General features: G+C 40.4%; 3 protein-coding genes across 3 annotated transcripts in view; all 3 read left to right on the plus strand.

The window, feature by feature from the left end:
* Positions 1-11,131, plus strand: part of LOC113568078 (H-2 class II histocompatibility antigen, A-U alpha chain-like) — a 71,340-nt gene extending 60,209 nt beyond the window's left edge. The window contains exon 4 of the mRNA XM_035536118.1: positions 10,995-11,131. Coding sequence (XP_035392011.1) covers positions 10,995-11,116 — 122 coding nt within the window. The 3' untranslated portion in view covers positions 11,117-11,131. The remainder of the gene's footprint in view (positions 1-10,994) is intronic.
* The window catches only part of LOC113568076 (rano class II histocompatibility antigen, A beta chain-like), a 92,087-nt gene that overhangs the window by 27,222 nt on the left and 45,111 nt on the right, over positions 1-19,754 (plus strand). The window lies entirely within an intron of this gene.
* Positions 13,096-14,677, plus strand: LOC113568077 (HLA class II histocompatibility antigen, DQ beta 1 chain-like). The gene is made up of 6 exons (XM_026996251.2): positions 13,096-13,152; positions 13,327-13,599; positions 13,827-14,108; positions 14,245-14,358; positions 14,479-14,507; positions 14,662-14,677. Exons 1-5 carry the CDS (start codon positions 13,122-13,124, stop codon positions 14,499-14,501), a joined length of 723 nt encoding a protein of 240 aa, XP_026852052.2. The 5' UTR covers positions 13,096-13,121; the 3' UTR covers positions 14,502-14,507; positions 14,662-14,677.

Below are 19,754 nucleotides of genomic sequence, written 5' to 3' on the forward strand. Positions count from 1 at the left end.
ACACACACAGCACTGGAACACACAGCACTGGAACACACAGCACTGGAACACACAGCACTGGAACACACAGCACTGGAACACACAGCACTGGAACACACAGTGCAGCACAGAGTCAAAAACAGTTTCCATGGTTCTATAGTTGGTGAAACACACACACACACACTGTTGAGAAGTGTGTGTGTGTGTGGGTGGTGTAATGCTGCTCTGAACTATTGTAAGTGATGGGTCTGCTTCCTGATAGAGCAGATAAGAGAGTCTGCTTCATCAGTATGAAATACACACATGCACGCACACAGGCACATACACACGTGCACGCACACACACTTCTTGCCTTGCAATGATAGAGGGGAAAGACTGTGAGGATGATTTGCTGATCCAGGCACTCAAAATAACATGGCCAAGAGAAGACAATATATCAGAGAATTTTAGAGTGTCTCTAATGTGCCCAAGGCTTCAACATCAAACAGGCACACCCATCAGTTTCTAGTTCACATGCAAGGTAATAAAATGAGCGTTTACATGAAAAAGAGACCTAACGTTGAATTAGAAATATTAATAACATAAAACATTTGTCCTTTCTGAATGATTTGCGTACAGGGCAGAGGCCTCTGTGGGCTTCAGCAAAGGATCCTGGGTAGACTTTGGTGGAGATCAGGATAAGATACATGACCTCTCCAGCAGGCTCAGGAATGCATAGAAAAACAATCTTTATGACAAGTTCTTCTCTGACAAGTCTTCTCTTATGTGGTGGTGATGGTGTTGAATCAGTTTGCATATGTTGACTAAAAATATGGTTTCTTTGGGTGATAGTTAGACATTCTCCAGAGGGTGCCTCAATAATGCTTGTTAATGTTAACCTGCAATAAAGGGCAGGATCAGCTTTTCCCTTCTACTAATTCTGAAGTCTACATCTTTATTTTCTATTTGAATGTTTAAGACCAGCTGACACACATGTGTCTGACCACATCCCTGGAGGACCACAGTGCTGCAGGGATTAGTGTCCTCCTGCTGTAACACTGCTACAGTGCTGCAGGGATTAGTGTCCTCCTGCTGTAACACTGCTACAGTGCTGCAGGGATTAGTGTCCTCCTCTTGTAACACTGCTACAGTGCTGCAGGGATTAGTGTCCTCCTCTTGTAACACTGCTACAGTGCTGCAGGGATTAGTGTCCTCCTCTTGTAACACTGTTACAGTGCTGCAGGGATTAGTGTCCTCCTCTTGTAACACTGCTACAGTGCTGCAGGGATTAGTGTCCTCCTCTTGTAACACTGCTACAGTGCTGCAGGGATTAGTGTCCTCCTCTTGTAACACTGCTACAGTGCTGCAGGGATTAGTGTCCTCCTCTTGTAACACTGCTACAGTGCTGCAGGGATTAGTGTCCTCCTCCTGTAACACTGCTACAGTGCTGCAGGGATTAGTGTCCTCCTGCTGTAACACTGCTACAGTGCTGCAGGGATTAGTGTCCTCCTGCTGTAACACTGCTACAGTGCTGCAGGGATTAGTGTCCTCCTCCTGTAACACTGCTACAGTGCTGCAGGGATTAGTGTCCTCCTCCTGTCACACTGCTACAGTGCTGCAGGGATTAGTGTTCTCCGGCAAGATGGCACCGGTGAGGTCGGCTGCCGTTGCGACTGCTCCGACCACACTTTACACTTTACCTTGCACAATTTTTGCTTTTAAAACCCTCCGCTCTGCACCATGATGTGCATCTCATACAGCAGAGACGCTCTTATTTCTCTTGGTCTACACAACACTCACCTCAAGCGTCTCTAACCCCGGACCAAGCTGGCTGAGTGAGATCCTGAGGGAGAACAAAGGATGCGACGCGAGGAAACGGCCTCGAGGGAAGCGAGCTGACGTCAGGAACAGGCTGAGGGCTCGGGCACACCGAGCTCCCTTACCCAGCATCCTGCTAGCCAATGTCCAGTCTCTGGACAACAAGCCCGACAACCTCTGGGCCAGGATACAGTTCCAGAGGGACATTGGGGACTGCAATCTCCTCTGCTTCACCGAGTCGTGGCTGAACCCAGCGGTACCAAACCACACTATCCAGCCGGCCGAGTTCTTCTCGGTTCACCGTATGGACAGGATGGCAGATTCGGGGAAGTGGAGAGGCGGTGGAGTGTGTGTTGGTAAACAACAGCTGGTGCAACAATGCCAATGTTGTTACTCTCGCTCACTCCTGCTCACCCAACCTGGAGCTGCTCGCCCTCAAGCGTCACCCTTTCTACCTTCCTCAGGAGTTCACCTCGGTCATCATCAACACCGTGTACATCCCACCTCAGGCCAACATGGACACTGCACTGTGTGAACTTCATGAGGCTCTCACACAGTTTCAGACACAACACCGGGACGCTGCACTTATCGTGGTTGGGGATTTCAACAGCGCTAACCTCAAGTGTGCAGTGCCCAACCTTTACCAGCACGTAACCTTCCCCACCAGGGGAAATAGGACACTAGACCACTGCTACACCCCATACAAGGACAGCTACAAGGCACTAGCTCATCCACCGTTTGGTACAGACCACACCACCATCTTCCTCCTGCCAAAATATAAACAAAGGCTGAAACGGGACGCTCCGGTTCAGAGGGAGGTCGCGCTGGACAGACCAATCGGTGGCCGCTCTGCAGGATGCTCTGGATGACGCAGACTGGGACATGTTCCGGCGCAGCACTGATGATGTCAGCGAGTTTACGGAGGCAGTAGTGGGGTTTATTGGGAAACTGGTGGACGACACGATCCCAAGAATCACCATCAAGAAGTTTCCCAACCAGAAGCCCTGGGTGGACAAAACCATCTGCAAGGCTCTGAACTCTCGCACTGCTGCCTACAATGCGGGTATTATCAGCGGGAACATGGACGAGTACAAGTCTGCAGCATACGGAGTGCGCAGGGTGGTGAGGGAGGCGAAGTGGCGCTACGGGAAGAAACTAGAGACACAGTTCCAGCAGAGTGGCTCTAGATCCCTGTGGCAGGGACTACGGATGATCACGGACTACAGGAGCCCTGTTAACATGCTGTTTGTCAACTACAGTTCAGCATTTAACATCATCCCCTCCATACTCACTACCAAGTTGGAGGACCTGGGACTACATCCATCCCTGTGAGACTGGATCTCCAACTTCCTAACAGATAGAACACAATCAGTAAGGGTAGGCAACTGTGTTTCATCCACACTCATCCTCAGTACTGGAGCTCCTCAGGGTTGTGTCCTAAGCCCCCTGCTCTACTCACTGTACACCTACGACTGCACAGCCACTTCCAACTCTACCATCATTGTCAAGTTTGCTGATGACACCGTTGTCATGGGCATGATCTCGGACAACGATGAGAGGGCTCCTATCCAAAGCGACACGCATATTTAGCAGTACCTGTGCATCCCTCACCTTGGTTTTAGTAGCACCAAGCTCTACACACATCTGTAAACATGACGTGATGTCTCTTCCAGCAAAAATACAGCTACCGCACTGATCATAAAGTTGCTTCTTGGACCGTAAACCATGTGACAGGGAGTCAGCGCTGTAGATTACCATAGTCTTGACAAAACCCCTCCCTCATGAATTGTGCAGTGAGGTCTGAATGTCTGATGTCTGTACAATATCACCCTAGAATCCACCATCATTGTCAGGTTTGCTGACGACACCGTCGTCATGGGTCTGATCTCGGACATTGACGAGAGGGCCTACCTGGAGGAGATTAAACACCTGGAGAACTGGTGCCAGGGAAATAATCTCCTTCTAAACGTCAGCAAGACAAAGGAGCCGATTGTGGACTGCAGCAAGAAGCAGGAGCGGCACTACCAACCTGTGAGGATCAATGGAACCACGGTGGAGAGAGTAGACAGTTTCAGGTACCTTGCAGTTCACATTTTGCAGGACCTGTCCTGGTCCCGCTCACCAACTCCCTGGCAAAGAAGGCTTGTCAGAGTCTTTACCACCTCAGATGCCTAAGAGACTTCAGACTGCCCTCCAAGGTGCTGTGGAACTTCTACACCTGCACTATTGAGAGCATCCTGACAGGGTTTGGGAACTGCACCAAGCAGGACAGACAAGCTCTCCAGAGGGTGGTGCGTTCAGCAGAGCGCATCACTCACACGGAACTTCCTGACCTGCAGACACTTGGGTAAATGATTTAACATAGGCTAGACAAACCTGAATACAAGCAAACAACTTCAGACACTAACAGGCAGACAAACAATAACCAAAGGTGAGGCACGCACTGACGGGGTTTAAATAGACACACACATTAACATGTAACCCCGTACAGGTGCGTACCTTCACGGGGGTGTGGCTACAAACATGGATGAACCCCCCTGCACACGGCAGGCCGTACCACGTGACTCGGGGGGGCGTCCCATGACAATTGGTGATTGTTATTGCACTTATGATAAGCTCATTTTGTAATTCTTTCTAGATATCATCATTAACTTCTGTATCTAGCAGTATATTAGTTCAGTGGTATTTGGATTCTAACCTACTGTACTGTACTAGGATGTATTCTATGAGTAAATGACAAAGCACTGCTGTAAGTCACTCTGGACAAGAATGTCTGCAAAATGCCGTAACTCTAAATGTACTGTAAACCTGATGTAAGGAAAACTTCCCTATTGTCCGTAACCCTGTCCCTCTGGTCCCACCGTCTGCCTTGCCTGGGTCTAGTTGATCCTCCTTCAGGGTCCTGGAGTACGTTTCTCAGAATGAGTAACAGAGTCAGAGACCCTGAGAAGCACACACGCTTCTCAGAGACAGAGAGAGACACAGAGAATTCTAACACCTGATAAGGCATATTTTCCAGATTGTAAACAGACATGTCAAAGACACACCTTCACACCTTCACAATCTACACAACATTGCAAGGAACAGGGCTCAGAAAATGAGATGGACTCATAAGCAGGTTTCCCCCATTTTTTAAATGAATATATAGGGGCAAGGCAAAATACAAAGTCCAGAAACAAAATCTGGGTGCAAAACCAAGACAGGCACATAGAATAACCAGTTGACATATCAAAGGTCAAGGGAGGAGAATAAGTCACAAAATCCAGGCAGGGTCTGAGGCCCAGAGGCACATAGAAACAACAGGCAATCAATACTTCTCATTGATTGTAGTTACAGAATAGTTTAAATAGTGCGATTGATGAGCTGGAATAGGTGACAGGTGAGAGTAACCATAGCAACTAATACTCAGGCAAGGAGGACCTCTGGTGGCTAAAGGCGGGATTGCTGACAAACATAAACCATAAGAGTTTATCCGCAACTTTATCAAAGCAACAAAAGGCAGCTGAACAAACAGGATTATCACTGTATGGATGAAAAATAAGAAAGGAGAACAGACAACCTATCTTGTCATGACCTGTAAAATAGTTTTGGCAATGTCAGAATATGTTTTGTTAAAAAAACAAACTTATATTGCTAATATTTATGCTAATATTGAAATTCAGTAGCTGTCTCCTTTGTAGTGAAATGCTTGTATGACTGTCCATTGCCAGGTAAAAACAAAAAGCACAAAATATACAATAGAAATTATATGATATAAGAAGGGGAATCATGTGATATATAAAAATAATGTTTTAAAAAAATATATATATGTGTTGTGTAAATTGCAAATATTTGCATACTGTGCAGATGAGCAGGAGGTAGTTGAATGAAAGGGTTAATAATGTTTCTATTATTAAATATTAAATATTAAATGAAGTACTGAATTTGGACATTTTATTGCTTTTGTTAGTTGTTGCACTAATATGATCAATGAGTTCATTCATCTTCTTGGCTCTTAATCTTGTACAGTTCAGAAATGGTCCCACCTGTGACAGGATGCTCTGAATATCTCTGGATTTTGTCATTTAATTTTTCATTTGGTAACACTGAAACAGAAGATGCATATTTTTTATGATTATAGCCCAATTATCTTCAACATTCTTGGCTCCCACCATTAGTCAATAAACTCTTGTTTATGGTTACAGTAATCCTTTGATTAATTCCACTGTGGCTGTACCTGCTTAGTTGAATGTGGAGTTACTAGTCACATACATTTTCTATTTCTTATTTTATGTTTTCCAGTTTATTCTTTCCTTATTTTATAATTTTTTGGCCATCATTTATTTTGGGCACTTCTATGTACTCAGAAGTTAGTTAACTGATGTTGTGCCAACTAGAGGACACCATAACACAGCTTGACACTGAGGATTCATCCACCCCTTACAATAATGAGATGCTGGTTGGTGGGGTTATGGATTATGATAACCCCAGTAATAATCCCAGTCACACCATCTATGTATTCATGTACATGACTACTCACACACTGGAACATTTAGCGATTAAAGCCCTTCTTGACAAAAAAGAAAACAGAAAGATGGCAATAGATAAACAAGAAAAGTAACCCTTTAAAATAATAACTCGTTTATGATATAAATAACAGTACACTGTGGAAATGTGACATTTTTGAAATGCAGTATTACTACAACTTGTTAAAAACATTTCACCATGTGCCCTACGAGTGGGGCGACTGAACCAGGCCAGTATTTAGTATTAATAATTATTGTAGTAATTCATCCAGATCAGCAGGGGTCAGTGCCAACTGCCTTTCACAGCCATTGTTACCTCCATTGGCGTTTCCTAGCAACGGGTGATTCTTCAATGCTGATTCAAATTTATGTTATTATTGGTTGGATTGAGTGAGAAGGTTTAACAGTTCAGGGCACTTTCTGAGGGTGTTCGTTGGTAAGCAACTTGTTGGTTAGTTAAACATTTGTGGATTTTCCCAGCTTCATATTTGGCTTGTCTGCAAAAACCTGTGTCTGCATGTTCTGGATAAATGTTGGGACTTATTTAAACCTTTGGCTACAACCAAGCAAAGTATATCTTAAAGCTGTTTATTGGTAAACTGAGTAATTAGGCCAAGACATATGTCTTCCCTGAACCACAAATTAGTTCATAAACATAAAAGTATCTCATCATTCCTCTTATATATGAAAAATAACAACACTCAACAACCAAACATAAGCAAAAACAAAACAATATGTGCAAACGTTTAACAGTATTCTGGAGAAAAATACTGGAAGAAAAAAAAATTGGTCAAACTGAAGCTTTTGGTTCCTGGGGACTTTCCAAACTGCTACAGTGTGGCACAGGTGTTTTAGGTCTGTAAATACTTTCAATTTCACTTGGAAAAAGAGTTACTAATGACATTTAAATCCATTTTCTTCACACTCCTTACCACCAGATTCCCTATTTAGATTTCCCAGGCCGACCAAGTTTGCCTGTTAACAGAGTAATATTATGTTACATGGGCAGTGGTAGCTCAGTGGTGAAGGTACCTGACTTGTAGTTGGATGGTTGCTGGTTCAAGCCCAGCTGCTGTCATGTTGCTACTGTTGGGACCCTGAGAAAGACCCTTAAACCTCATTTACTCAAGTTGTGCTCAGTCATAGTTGCTTTGGATAAAAGTGTAATGTGTTCTATGCAGTAGTTTGGGCTTGCCTGTACAGCTGAAATGAAAGGATTGTTGCTATGCAGAAGAGTTTAGTAATGTACATTATTCTAACCAAGGCCCCCCATAGCAGTTGGTGCAGTCAGCACAGTACATCACTGGGGTATCTTTCCCACCCATCCAAGATGTTTCCACTGACAGATGTATTAAAACCTCAGAGCATCAGGTCCCACACTCTGGGTTTACAAACATATTTGCTTACAAAGTGAAGAAACTACTGAAAAAAACAAACTAGTGAAAAGACACAAACACTGATTCCACTGGAGAGACTCACTTAATAAACCAAGATAGAAAACAAAGTCTAAGATTAACTAGGAGCATCCTGCAGGAACTGATGACTGTTTACAGTGTTACAGTATGCTACAGAGTTAACAGTAGTATTAGCTGTATTAGGAAGGAACAGTTCACAGTAGATCTGTACTAACTGTGTTAATGGTACAGAGCTAAGCATAGCTCTGTGTTAGCTGTGTTAACAATACAGAGTTAACAGTAGTATTAGCTGTATTAGGAAGGAACAGTTCACAGTAGATCTGTACTAACTGTGTTAATGGTACAGAGCTAAGCATAGCTCTGTGTTAGCTGTGTTAACAATACAGAGATAACAGTAGTATTAGCTGTATTAAGAAGGAACAGTTCACAGTAGATCTGTACTAACTGTGTTAATGGTACAGAGCTAAGCATAGCTCTGTGTTAGCTGTGTTAACAATACAGAGATAACAGTAGTATTAGCTGTATTAGGAAGGAACAGTTCACAGTAGATCTGTACTAACTGTGTTAATGGTACAGAGCTAAGCATAGCTCTGTGTTAGCTGTGTTAACAATACAGAGATAACAGTAGCTCAGTATTAACCCCAGGCCACTGCCTGCACTCATGTTTCTGTGACTGATGCTTGTTTATGCCATAAAATCAAACTGTGAATTGTGTAAGAAGAAAATTAAAACAAAGATGTATTATAGTTAAGCATTTTTATAATGCTTATTATAATTTATATAGTTAAGCATTTTTATAACAAACAATTGAAAATCTGGATTTTGTCAGCGTCACATGTCACTGTAACATTAATAAACCTTACAATAAGGAACATAACATTAGCTACCACCTGAATGACCTATAAGTTAGTTATGGTTTACAACAAGGCATATAGCACACACAGATGTTCAGATACATTATTAATAGATGGACAGCCTTCAGAAGGTGACAGGTTCTCACCCCCCCTGCACATCAGCAGTACTACAGTGGAAACAGCTTTCAGTTCCTTGTAGTGCACATAAACACCTCTCATGGAACTGAACACTTCATCCTCAATGAAGAAAGCTCAACAGTGCCTTGGCTCCCTAAGCACACAGCTGGTGTGTGCACGTCCATCCTGAACTGCTTTTACAGAAGCATCACTGAGAATATCCTCACTTGTAGCACCACTGTCAGGTTTGGGAACTGCTCTGTGTCAATCAGGAACCACTGCAGCGGGTGGTGAAGCCTGCCCAACCCATTACTGGGTCACGTTTTCCTGCCATCAAGGACGCTTACACCGAGTAGTGTGTAAGGATGGCCTGTAGCATCATTCCATACACACTGCTCTGTTTATGACACTCCTGTCTGGACACGGGCTATGGAGCATCAGGGCCAAGTCTAATAGTGTTTGAATCATTTTGCTAGATACTATGTTAAATCCTTATACCAACAAAACCCAATAACATAAAACAAAACATAGCACAGAGATATGTTTCAGGTCTTTAAGTTACACTGCAGTGCTAGTGCCTCTGCTGAGAACAGAAGTGATCTGAGAAGCTGAAAACCTCATTTCCCTAGTAACTGCTTTGTTAGAGTGAAAACAACAATCTTATTGGATGAATTTGCTGAGATGCCAGCGTCAGACAGAGACTGAGAGACAGAGTGGCACAGATTATACTCAGTTAACAGTCACTACTACAAGTTCTCTGCACCAATCAACATGAATTCATTTTTAATTGTCATTGGTGCACTTCTTGTTTCCATAGAGGCAAAAGGTAAGTAAATATATGAACTTCAGTATTTTATGGTGATCTAAATTAATAGTTGACTTGTACTGTTGCTGTTATAATTTTCCATAATGTAGTGATTTTGCTTGATTATCGTGGTGACAGCGTAATCAGTTATGGTGAAGATAGGAACGCTTACATATCATATGTATCTTTAAGGTCTATTCACTATATCTGGTGCACTGTTGCAGTCTGTTTCATGCTGTTCACTTATTAAAATTATCTTTACATTTAGTCAACCAGTAAATGAACGTGTTTAAATTTGTGCTTTTTCCCCTTCTTGTCTTTTTCAGGTGTGCACAGGGACTTGTACTTGACCCTCTGTTCTGATACATCTGGAGAGGGCTTGTATGGATTAGATGGAGAAGAAATGTTCCATGCTGACTTCACCAAGAAGGAAGGAGTCATGACCCTGCCTGACTTCGCAGATCCTTTCCGCTATAGAGAAGGAACCTATGAGAGCACTGCTGCTGATGTGGATACCTGCAGAAGCAACTTAGGCAAGAGTAGAAAAGCCTACAACTACCCTGCAGAGCCAAAGAGTAAGACATGGTCATACTGCAACACAAGTCCAATAACCAGCTTCAAAACAAATCAAAAATATACAAAAAACAAAACACCATCATACTGCTATTTTATATGTTTACCTTAATAATTTATTGACTATCCTTATACACAATAATTGTATAGTAAATGATGTTAAAAGCATTTTAGAATATGAAAAGTGCTGTGAATCAGTGGCAGAATGTCAGAATGTTATGAACATACTCCTGTAACACACACATGCACACATGCACACGTGCACACACACACACACACACACACACACACACACACACACACACACACACACACACACACACACACACATACATACATATATACTTTGTTTCTTTGGAAACCTTTTGTACTATACTGCAATTTTTATTCATTAAATGTACAGTATATATATAATATGCATGTGTGTTAATCACAACACATCATAATATATTAATTTCATCATAAAACTGTAGACCAACCACAGAGCTCTATTTACTCCAAGGACGATGTGCAGCTGGACACTAAGAACACCCTCATCTGTTATATCACTGGGTTCTACCCACCACACGTTGGAGTGTCCTGGACCAAGAACAACGTAAACGTGACAGATGAAGCCACTCTTAGCAGATATTACATTACCAATGATGGAAACTTTAAACTTGTGTCTGCACTGAGCTTCACCCCCAAGCAGGGGGACATCTACACCTGCTCCGTGCAGCACAGCGCCCTGGAGATACCGCTGACTAAAACATGGGGTGAGACAATAACTGTTTGCTTTCTTAGGAACAATAGAAAGCTGATAGAAGCACAACAGAATAATAAAGAATTTACAATCCTTAGTGTTGTTAGGAAATCAAATTAACCCCCTTAAACCTGGAATTGAGTGTATAAATGGACCAGATTTATTGGTCATATTTGAATGGTGTGTATATGCTTGCATTTTCCCCAGAGGTGGACGTCTCTGTGCCCAGTGTGGGTCCCTCTGTGTTCTGTGGGGTGGGTCTGGCTGCAGGACTGCTGGGAGTTGCTACTGGAACCTTCTTCCTCATCAAAGGAAACCAGTGCAACTGAATGGGAATGTGACAACACACAAAATGAGTGTGGACTAGATAAGGACTCCAGAATAAGGACTCTTATAGATAACGACTCTTATAGATAAGGACTCCAGAATAAGGACTCTTATAGATAAGGACTCCAGAATAAGGACTCATAGATAAGGACTCCAGAATAATTTCAGCTCTTTTGTTGAGGTGTATATGATTTTCTTTTTCTCTTATTCAAGTCTAAAGGAGAAAGATTTATAGTTGACGATAAAGACTATCAGAAAATGCTCACAAAACTAAAGCAGTCAGTCAACTTCAACCAACTAGACATTTTACACTCTTACGTACTCTATTGCCAACAGCGCGAGCATATTCCAGCATATACTTTACCATAAAACACAGTAATGTTTGTTGTTTAAATTACCTCTAATTTACTTTCTGTCCTTTTTGCTTTAATTGGCTTCATATGGAGAAAATTCTGACTTTTAGCAGTTGTAAGTATTTGTGGAATCGGATATTATATTATATATTACATATACTTGACAACTGCAGTATTCAGTCCATTTGTTACATTTAAAGATGATGTAATTTTAGATACCTCTGAATACTTTAGGCTACTGTAAAGGTTTTAGTCCCATTTTCTTAGGCCAAGAAAATTAAGTTTAAAGCTGTTTTTCAGACCAGGAATAGTTTATTTGCTCAAGAAAGGGAAATATTTCAACTGTAAATTTAATAATACTTTTAAAATCTGTTTTTGATAACCTGCTTTTCTTCTCTTTAACATTAATGTTTTTTTAATCCTACTAAATACATCCTGCCCACATAAATAAATGATAATTTCCCTGGATTTTTACATAACACTGTGTAGAAGGTTTATTATAAACTGGTATCAATTTGTCACATTCATGCACATCTGCATTATAATGAACAAGCTAGTTTAAGTATGTCAAGAAATTAATAAATGGAGTCACATGACTAATACAATGAATATTATCATAGGTGGAGACACGATAATCACATCTATTTTGTTATCATAATCATATTCTTATTGACATTGTCACAAATATGGAAGAATGACAAATGAAAACAACAAAATCAATATAAAAACAACATAAAAACACAGCAGCAACATAAAACATCTTAGCGAGGTGTAGCGCATTACTTTCTATGAATACATATACAGTCAAGAGGCTAAGAAATGAATACATATACAGTCAAGAGGCTACATATTTTTATGCAGATTTATTGGACTCTTTGAGCAACATTACATTATCTATAATAATCAATGAAGTATCTGAAGAGAGAATATAAATAAATAAATAAATAAATAAATAGTGGATTAACTATTACAGTAATATATATATATTATATATATTATATATTACAGTAAAAAAAGCAGAAATGGAAAGTCCATGGATCTCAGCTCCGTGCACAGGCTCATACACCACTACAGGACAGAGACCTACATTACATTACAATCTATTAAATTAACTTGTGTGTGTGCAGCTATATCTTAGTGTGCTTTTAATGTAAAATACAATGTAAAAGCAAGACCAGTGGGTCCACCTAACTCAGTAGGTGTGACTTGGGGACTGCACCCCAACTATCTCTCTGTTCCCAGGCAGATAAAAGCAACTATTTGTTGACACCTGAAAGATAAAAAGGGAGTTGTGGAGTGTTTTCTGACAAGTAACTAGTTACTATTTTCAATATTTTCAGGGTCTTTGGGAACAATAAAACTAGAAAACTGGATTGCTAGAAAACGTTGTTCAGTCTCCTGTGACATTACTGTGGTGCATCACTCATCAGTGGTTCAATTGTAAATCATTAACAATCTTTATTAAGTTGTTCTTGTACAGACATGAATCTAATTGTTCCACTTCCTGGATATGTATGACAACGTCTCTTTACTGATTCCTATTGGCCAGTGGACTGCAGTATAGTTTTGCCTTCAAGGTTTTTGTCTTACAGTCTTTTTGAGTCTTACAACGCCACACACAATGTTCATGTTCAGTAGCTTGTGTTTCTGTCTGATGGTTGTATTCTCTCTGTTTCTAGGAGCAGGTAAGTAGAGCATAAACAGTATTTATCTTGTTTGAGACATGCAGATGGACTCATTTTTTAGAATAGAAATGCTTTCATAAATAATAATGGTAAACATATAAAGTTCTTTGTTTCATGATCTCTGTTGACTGGCACTGTTGCTGCTTCTGTTTTGTTTGTTTGGGTTTTTTTCAGATGCATATTATGAATATCGTGCAGCAGAATGTGTCTACAGTTCCACAGATCTCAGTGATGCAGAATTTATTGATTCCTATTATTTCAACAAAGTTCGAGACATACAGTTCAACAGCACTGTGGGGAAGTATGTGGGGTTTACTGAATATGGGGTTAAATGCGCAGAGAAATGGAATAACGATCCTCAGATACTGCAGCCTGAAAGAACTGAGCTGGAACGTGTCTGTAAACCCAATGCCCAACTAGACATCGATGCCATTCTGTCTAAAGCAGGTAAACAGCATGCTGTTACACTTACAGTACACACCTAATCTAGAGTTCAGGTTATATTTCATATAATATAGTGTATATGTATATGTTATGATTGGGGTTCATTATAATTCAGTATTTCAGTCTTGCTGAAAGCAGTTTATTGTTTTATATTCAGTGTTTGTGCAACAACCACCAAAGGTTTACATACTGTGAGAAAGTTGGATAACTTATTTTGTTGACTTTCTTAGTGCCACCAAAGGTCCAGGTGAGGTCAGAACAGAAGCCCAGGGACAGTCAACTCTCCATGCTGATGTGCAGCGCGTACGACTTCTACCCTCCAGCTATCTCTGTCTCGTGGCTCAGAAATGATGAGCCAGTGACATCAGAAGTGATTTCCACTGAGGAGCTGGCTGATGGAGACTGGTACTACCAGATCCACTCCCACCTGGAATACACACCCAAATCTGGGGAGAAGATCTCCTGTGTGGTGGAGCACGCCAGCTTCCAGACACCCAGGGTGTACGACTGGGGTGAGAGTGAACACCTTTTTGCACCTTTATGCATCAGTGTCAAAATGTTTTAAATGTGTTTCTGTAGTAACACACAACACTGATTTATAAATACATTAATGATGCTACTTAATAAAGAAGCATGATTATACATTAGACCCGTCTCTTCCTGAGTCTGAGAGGAACAAGGTTGCTATTGGAGCTTCAGGGCTGGTGTTGGGGATCGTCCTATCAGCTGCTGGATTCATCTACTACAAGAAGAAATCCACAGGTCAGAGGAACTGGGAGTTAGACTGAGTGATACTCTATCTGCTGTATGCCTGTTTATTTGTCTTATACCTGCCTGCATGTCTGTATTCATATTCATACTTTAACTCTTTTATTTTGTCAGGGCGGATCCTGGTGCCAAGTTAAGTGATGGTAAGTCATACAGTAACTTAGAATCATGCATGAGTTTTTGTTTAACTTTTCGTGTGTTTCAAATTTTAAGTTAAATTAGTTTCTGATGCCAAACATTAATATGTTAATTCTGCTGAAAACCATCAGGTTCTCACATTTAACTGATTTCTTGCAGGTCCTTGTGCTGATTAAGAGGACTCCGCTCTGGTGGAGTCTATTGTGCAACTTTTTTCCACCTGCATCCTTTTTTCAGAATGAACTTCAAATAAATGTGTAATTTTTAATTAGTATTTCTTACCAAAGGAAAGAATGTGAAAGAATGAGCACTTAGCTCACCGTATGTAGGACAGACAACGATATGAACAGCATGCTAAAGATCCTGTAAAAATTATTTTGGGAAGATTCCATCTGTGGGAATTAAGTCATTGTGGTTTTGCTTATGTCCACAAAGCAGCTGTATGTATATGCAGATAATATAATTAGTTAAAGACAGCCATAGTGAGGGTTGCTATAGCCTTTGTAAAAAGAGCTCACAGACTAAAGACTTTTAAACTTTAGATACATAGACTCCAGTACAAACAAAATCACCTACTGTTGAGCAGATATCAAGGAATTACATTTTCTATAGAAGCTTTGGTGGGGGTAAAACTGGCTCTGATAACTATTGAAACTTGTAAACAGTGCCCCCTACAGACCTTTTTAAATCATGCTTTGGAATCTGCTGTCTTCCCTTGTTCAGTGCTAATACATCACTTTGCAGCAGATAGTTTTGATCTTATTAGAAATGTGATAATTATCCTTTAAAACTAGGATTACCTTTTGATTCTGTATCTTTATTGTCGTTTTTAATAAAATAACTGTAAATTATAATGTATTGAGCTTTTTGTGGGGCACACAGATTGATAAGGTTAGATAATAGTGTAACAGAACACCCATTTTTGGGCAATAAAAGAGGAAAAGTGTTAGATAAACTTTGGTATTGTTCTGGAGTTCACTAATGTACATGTGATTAGAAGAATTATTTTACAGAATATTTGTGAACTCGTATTTGGTTTCCTTAGCTTGGCTCATTAGAGTAACTATACTATTATACTGATATGAAGGCATGGTTAAGAGCAGTCGTTCCTTAAAAAATTAACTCAGTTTGTATATTACATTATAGACCCCTGAGCTTGTCATTTTCACTGTGTTCACTATACATAATCTAATGTTGTATACGCTTATGTTGTATACCCTTATGCAGGTGTGGTGATATATAAGAATTCATACATAAGAGTGCTATTTAAAACAATGTGTAGTTTGAGTCTTGTTTTGGATAAGATTCAAAATTAAGATTGGTTTTATTGTCATATGAATTCAGAATACAAGGCATTCATAAATACAGTGGAACTGCAGCATATACAAACATAAGGATAAATAAAACACACAGGGGTTAATTAGAGGAGGTTGGTATTGCACATACAAGAAAGGAACTACACGTATTAAACAAACACGCCAGACAACAAGTAATTGCAGAAACAATACTGACCTTAAGGAATGAGGTAAATTTCAGTAACACCAATACACTGTAAAGCAAAGTGTAATTCTATGAGAAAAATAATACAATATAAAAGTCTAAGGGCTAGCAATAATTAAATATGGTTAAAATATTTTTAAATTAATTATAAAGCACTTGCCCATATGGGGTTTAAAACTTAGGCAGTGTTGTTATATAACACTATAACAACACTACTACACTCAGAAGTAAATCTGCAGTCATGAAATCATGTTGCAAATTTTAATAGACACATAGGCTAGTTACCATGATGATAATGACCTCAATCAAAGTAATTCAACATTTCATAAAAAATCAATTATAGTTTGATAGATTTGTTTATTGTTTTATGGGTATGGCTGAAAAAAAAAGTCCTCCATGATGAGATTATATCTAATCCACACTCAGAAGAGCCCTCCATAACGAGGTTATATGTAAACCACACTCAGAAGAGCCCCCCATAATGAGGTTATATCCAATCCACTCTAAGAAGAGCCCTCCATAATGAGGTTATATCCAATCCACTCTCAGAAGAGCGCTCCATAACGAGGTTATATCTAATCCACACTCAGAAGAGCCCTCCATAACGAGGTTATATCTAATCCACAATCAGAGAAGCCCCTCCATAACGAGGTTATATCTAATCCACACTCAGAAGAGCCCTCCATAACGAGATTATGTATAATACACACTCAGAAGAGCCCTCCATAATGAGGTTATATCTAATACACAGAAGAGTCCTCCATATTGAGGTTATATCTAATCCACACTCAGAAGAGCCCTCCATAATGAGGTTATATCTAATCCACACTCAGAGAAGCCCCCCATAATGAGGTTATATCTAATCCACACTCAGAGAAACCCTCCATAACGAGGTTATATCTAATCCACACTCAGAAGAGCCCTCCATAATGAGGTTATGTCTAATACACATTCAGAAGAGCCCTCCATAATGAGGTTATATCTAATACACACTCAGAAGAGTCCTCCATAACGAGGTTATGTCTAATACACACTCAGAAGAGCCCTCCATAACGAGGTTATATCTAATCCACACTCAGAAGAGTCCTCCATAATGAGGTTATATCTAATCCACACTCAGAAGAGTCCTCCATAATGAGGTTATATCTAATCCACACTAAGAAGAGTCCTCCATATTGAGATTATATCTAATACACACTCAGAAGAGCCCTCCATAATGAGGTTATGTCTAATCCACACTCAGAAGAGTCCTCCATAACGAGGTTATATCTAATCCACACTCAGAAGAGTCCTCCATAATGAGGTTATATCTAATCCACACTCAGAAGAGTCCTCCATAACGAGGTTATATCTAATCCACACTCAGAAGAGCCCTCCATAACGAGGTTATATCTAATCCACACTCAGAGAAGTCCTCCATAACGAGGTTATATCTAATCCACACTCAGAAGAGCCCTCCATAACGAGATTATGTCTAATACACACTCAGAAGAGCCCTCCATAATGAGGTTATGTCTAATACACAGTCAGAAGAGCCCTCCATAACGAGGTTATATCTAATCCACACTCAGAGAAGCCCTCCATAATGAGGTTATATCTAATCCACACTCAGAGAAGCCCCCCATAATGAGGTTATATCTAATCCACACTCAGAAGAGCCCTCCATAATGAGGTTATGTCTAATACACAGAAGAGTCCTCCATAATGAGGTTATATCTAATCCACACTCAGAGAAGCCCCCCATAATGAGGTTATATCTAATCCACACTCAGAGAAGCCCTCCATAATGAGGTTATATCTAATCCACACTCAGAAGAGCCCTCGATAATGAGGTTATGTCTAATCCACACTCAGAAGAGCCCTCCATAATGAGGTTATATCTAATACACACTCAGAAGAGTCCTCCATAACGAGGTTATGTCTAATACACACTCAGAAGAGCCCTCCATAACGAGGTTATATCTAATCCACACTCAGAAGAGTCCTCCATAATGAGGTTATATCTAATCCACACTCAGAAGAGTCCTCCATATTGAGATTATATCTAATACACACTCAGAAGAGCCCTCCATAATGAGGTTATGTCTAATACACACTCAGAAGAGTCCTCCATAACGAGGTTATGTCTAATACATACTCAGAAGAGCCCTCCATAACGAGGTTATATCTAATCCACACTCAGAAGAGTCCTCCATAATGAGGTTATATCTAATCCACACTCAGAAGAGTCCTCCATATTGAGATTATATCTAATACACACTCAGAAGAGCCCTCCATAATGAGGTTATATCTAATCCACACTCAGAGAAGCCCCCCATAATGAGGTTATATCTAATCCACACTCAGAAGAGCCCTCCATAATGAGGTTATGTCTAATACACACTCAGAAGAGCCCTCCATAATGAGGTTATATCTAATCCACACTCAGAGAAGCCCCCCATAATGAGGTTATATCTAATCCACACTCAGAGAAACCCTCCATAACGAGGTTATATCTAATCCACACTCAGAAGAGCCCTCCATAATGAGGTTATGTCTAATACACACTCAGAAGAGTCCTCCATAATGAGGTTATATCTAATCCACACTCAGAAGAGTCCTCCATAATGAGGTTATATCTAATCCACACTAAGAAGAGTCCTCCATATTGAGATTATATCTAATACACACTCAGAAGAGCCCTCCATAATGAGGTTATGTCTAATCCACACTCAGAAGAGTCCTCCATAACGAGGTTATATCTAATCCACACTCAGAAGAGTCCTCCATAATGAGGTTATATCTAATCCACACTCAGAAGAGTCCTCCATAACGAGGTTATATCTAATCCACACTCAGAAGAGCCCTCCATAACGAGGTTATATCTAATCCACACTCAGAGAAGTCCTCCATAACGAGGTTATATCTAATCCACACTCAGAAGAGCCCTCCATAACGAGATTATGTCTAATACACACTCAGAAGAGCCCTCCATAATGAGGTTATGTCTAATACACACTCAGAAGAGCCCTCCATAACGAGGTTATATCTAATCCACACTCAGAGAAGCCCTCCATAATGAGGTTATATCTAATCCACACTCAGAGAAGCCCCCCATAATGAGGTTATATCTAATCCACACTCAGAAGAGCCCTCCATAATGAGGTTATGTCTAATACACAGAAGAGTCCTCCATAATGAGGTTATATCTAATCCACACTCTGAGAAGCCCCCCATAATGAGGTTATATCTAATCCACACTCAGAGAAGCCCTCCATAATGAGGTTATATCTAATCCACACTCAGAAGAGCCCTCGATAATGAGGTTATGTCTAATCCACACTCAGAAGAGCCCTCCATAATGAGGTTATATCTAATACACACTCAGAAGAGTCCTCCATAACGAGGTTATGTCTAATACACACTCAGAAGAGCCCTCCATAACGAGGTTATATCTAATCCACACTCAGAAGAGTCCTCCATAATGAGGTTATATCTAATCCACACTCAGAAGAGTCCTCCATATTGAGATTATATCTAATACACACTCAGAAGAGCCCTCCATAATGAGGTTATGTCTAATACACACTCAGAAGAGTCCTCCATAACGAGGTTATGTCTAATACATACTCAGAAGAGCCCTCCATAACGAGGTTATATCTAATCCACACTCAGAAGAGTCCTCCATAATGAGGTTATATCTAATCCACACTCAGAAGAGTCCTCCATATTAAGATTATATCTAATACACACTCAGAAGAGCCCTCCATAAT

Source organism: Electrophorus electricus, chromosome 18 (genome assembly GCF_013358815.1).
Source record: "Electrophorus electricus isolate fEleEle1 chromosome 18, fEleEle1.pri, whole genome shotgun sequence".
In the NCBI taxonomy this organism is placed as follows: Eukaryota; Metazoa; Chordata; class Actinopteri; order Gymnotiformes; family Gymnotidae; genus Electrophorus; species Electrophorus electricus.

Excerpts from the sequence above, each read along its gene's own strand:
- LOC113568077 (XM_026996251.2), top strand. The coding sequence starts at position 13,122 with ATGGTTGTATTCTCTCTGTTTCTAGGAGCAG. Across the intron at positions 13,600-13,826 it reads TGCCATTCTGTCTAAAGCAG|TGCCACCAAAGGTCCAGGTG; the intron begins GTAAACAGCATG and ends TGACTTTCTTAG. Across the intron at positions 14,359-14,478 it reads CTACAAGAAGAAATCCACAG|GGCGGATCCTGGTGCCAAGT; the intron begins GTCAGAGGAACT and ends TTATTTTGTCAG.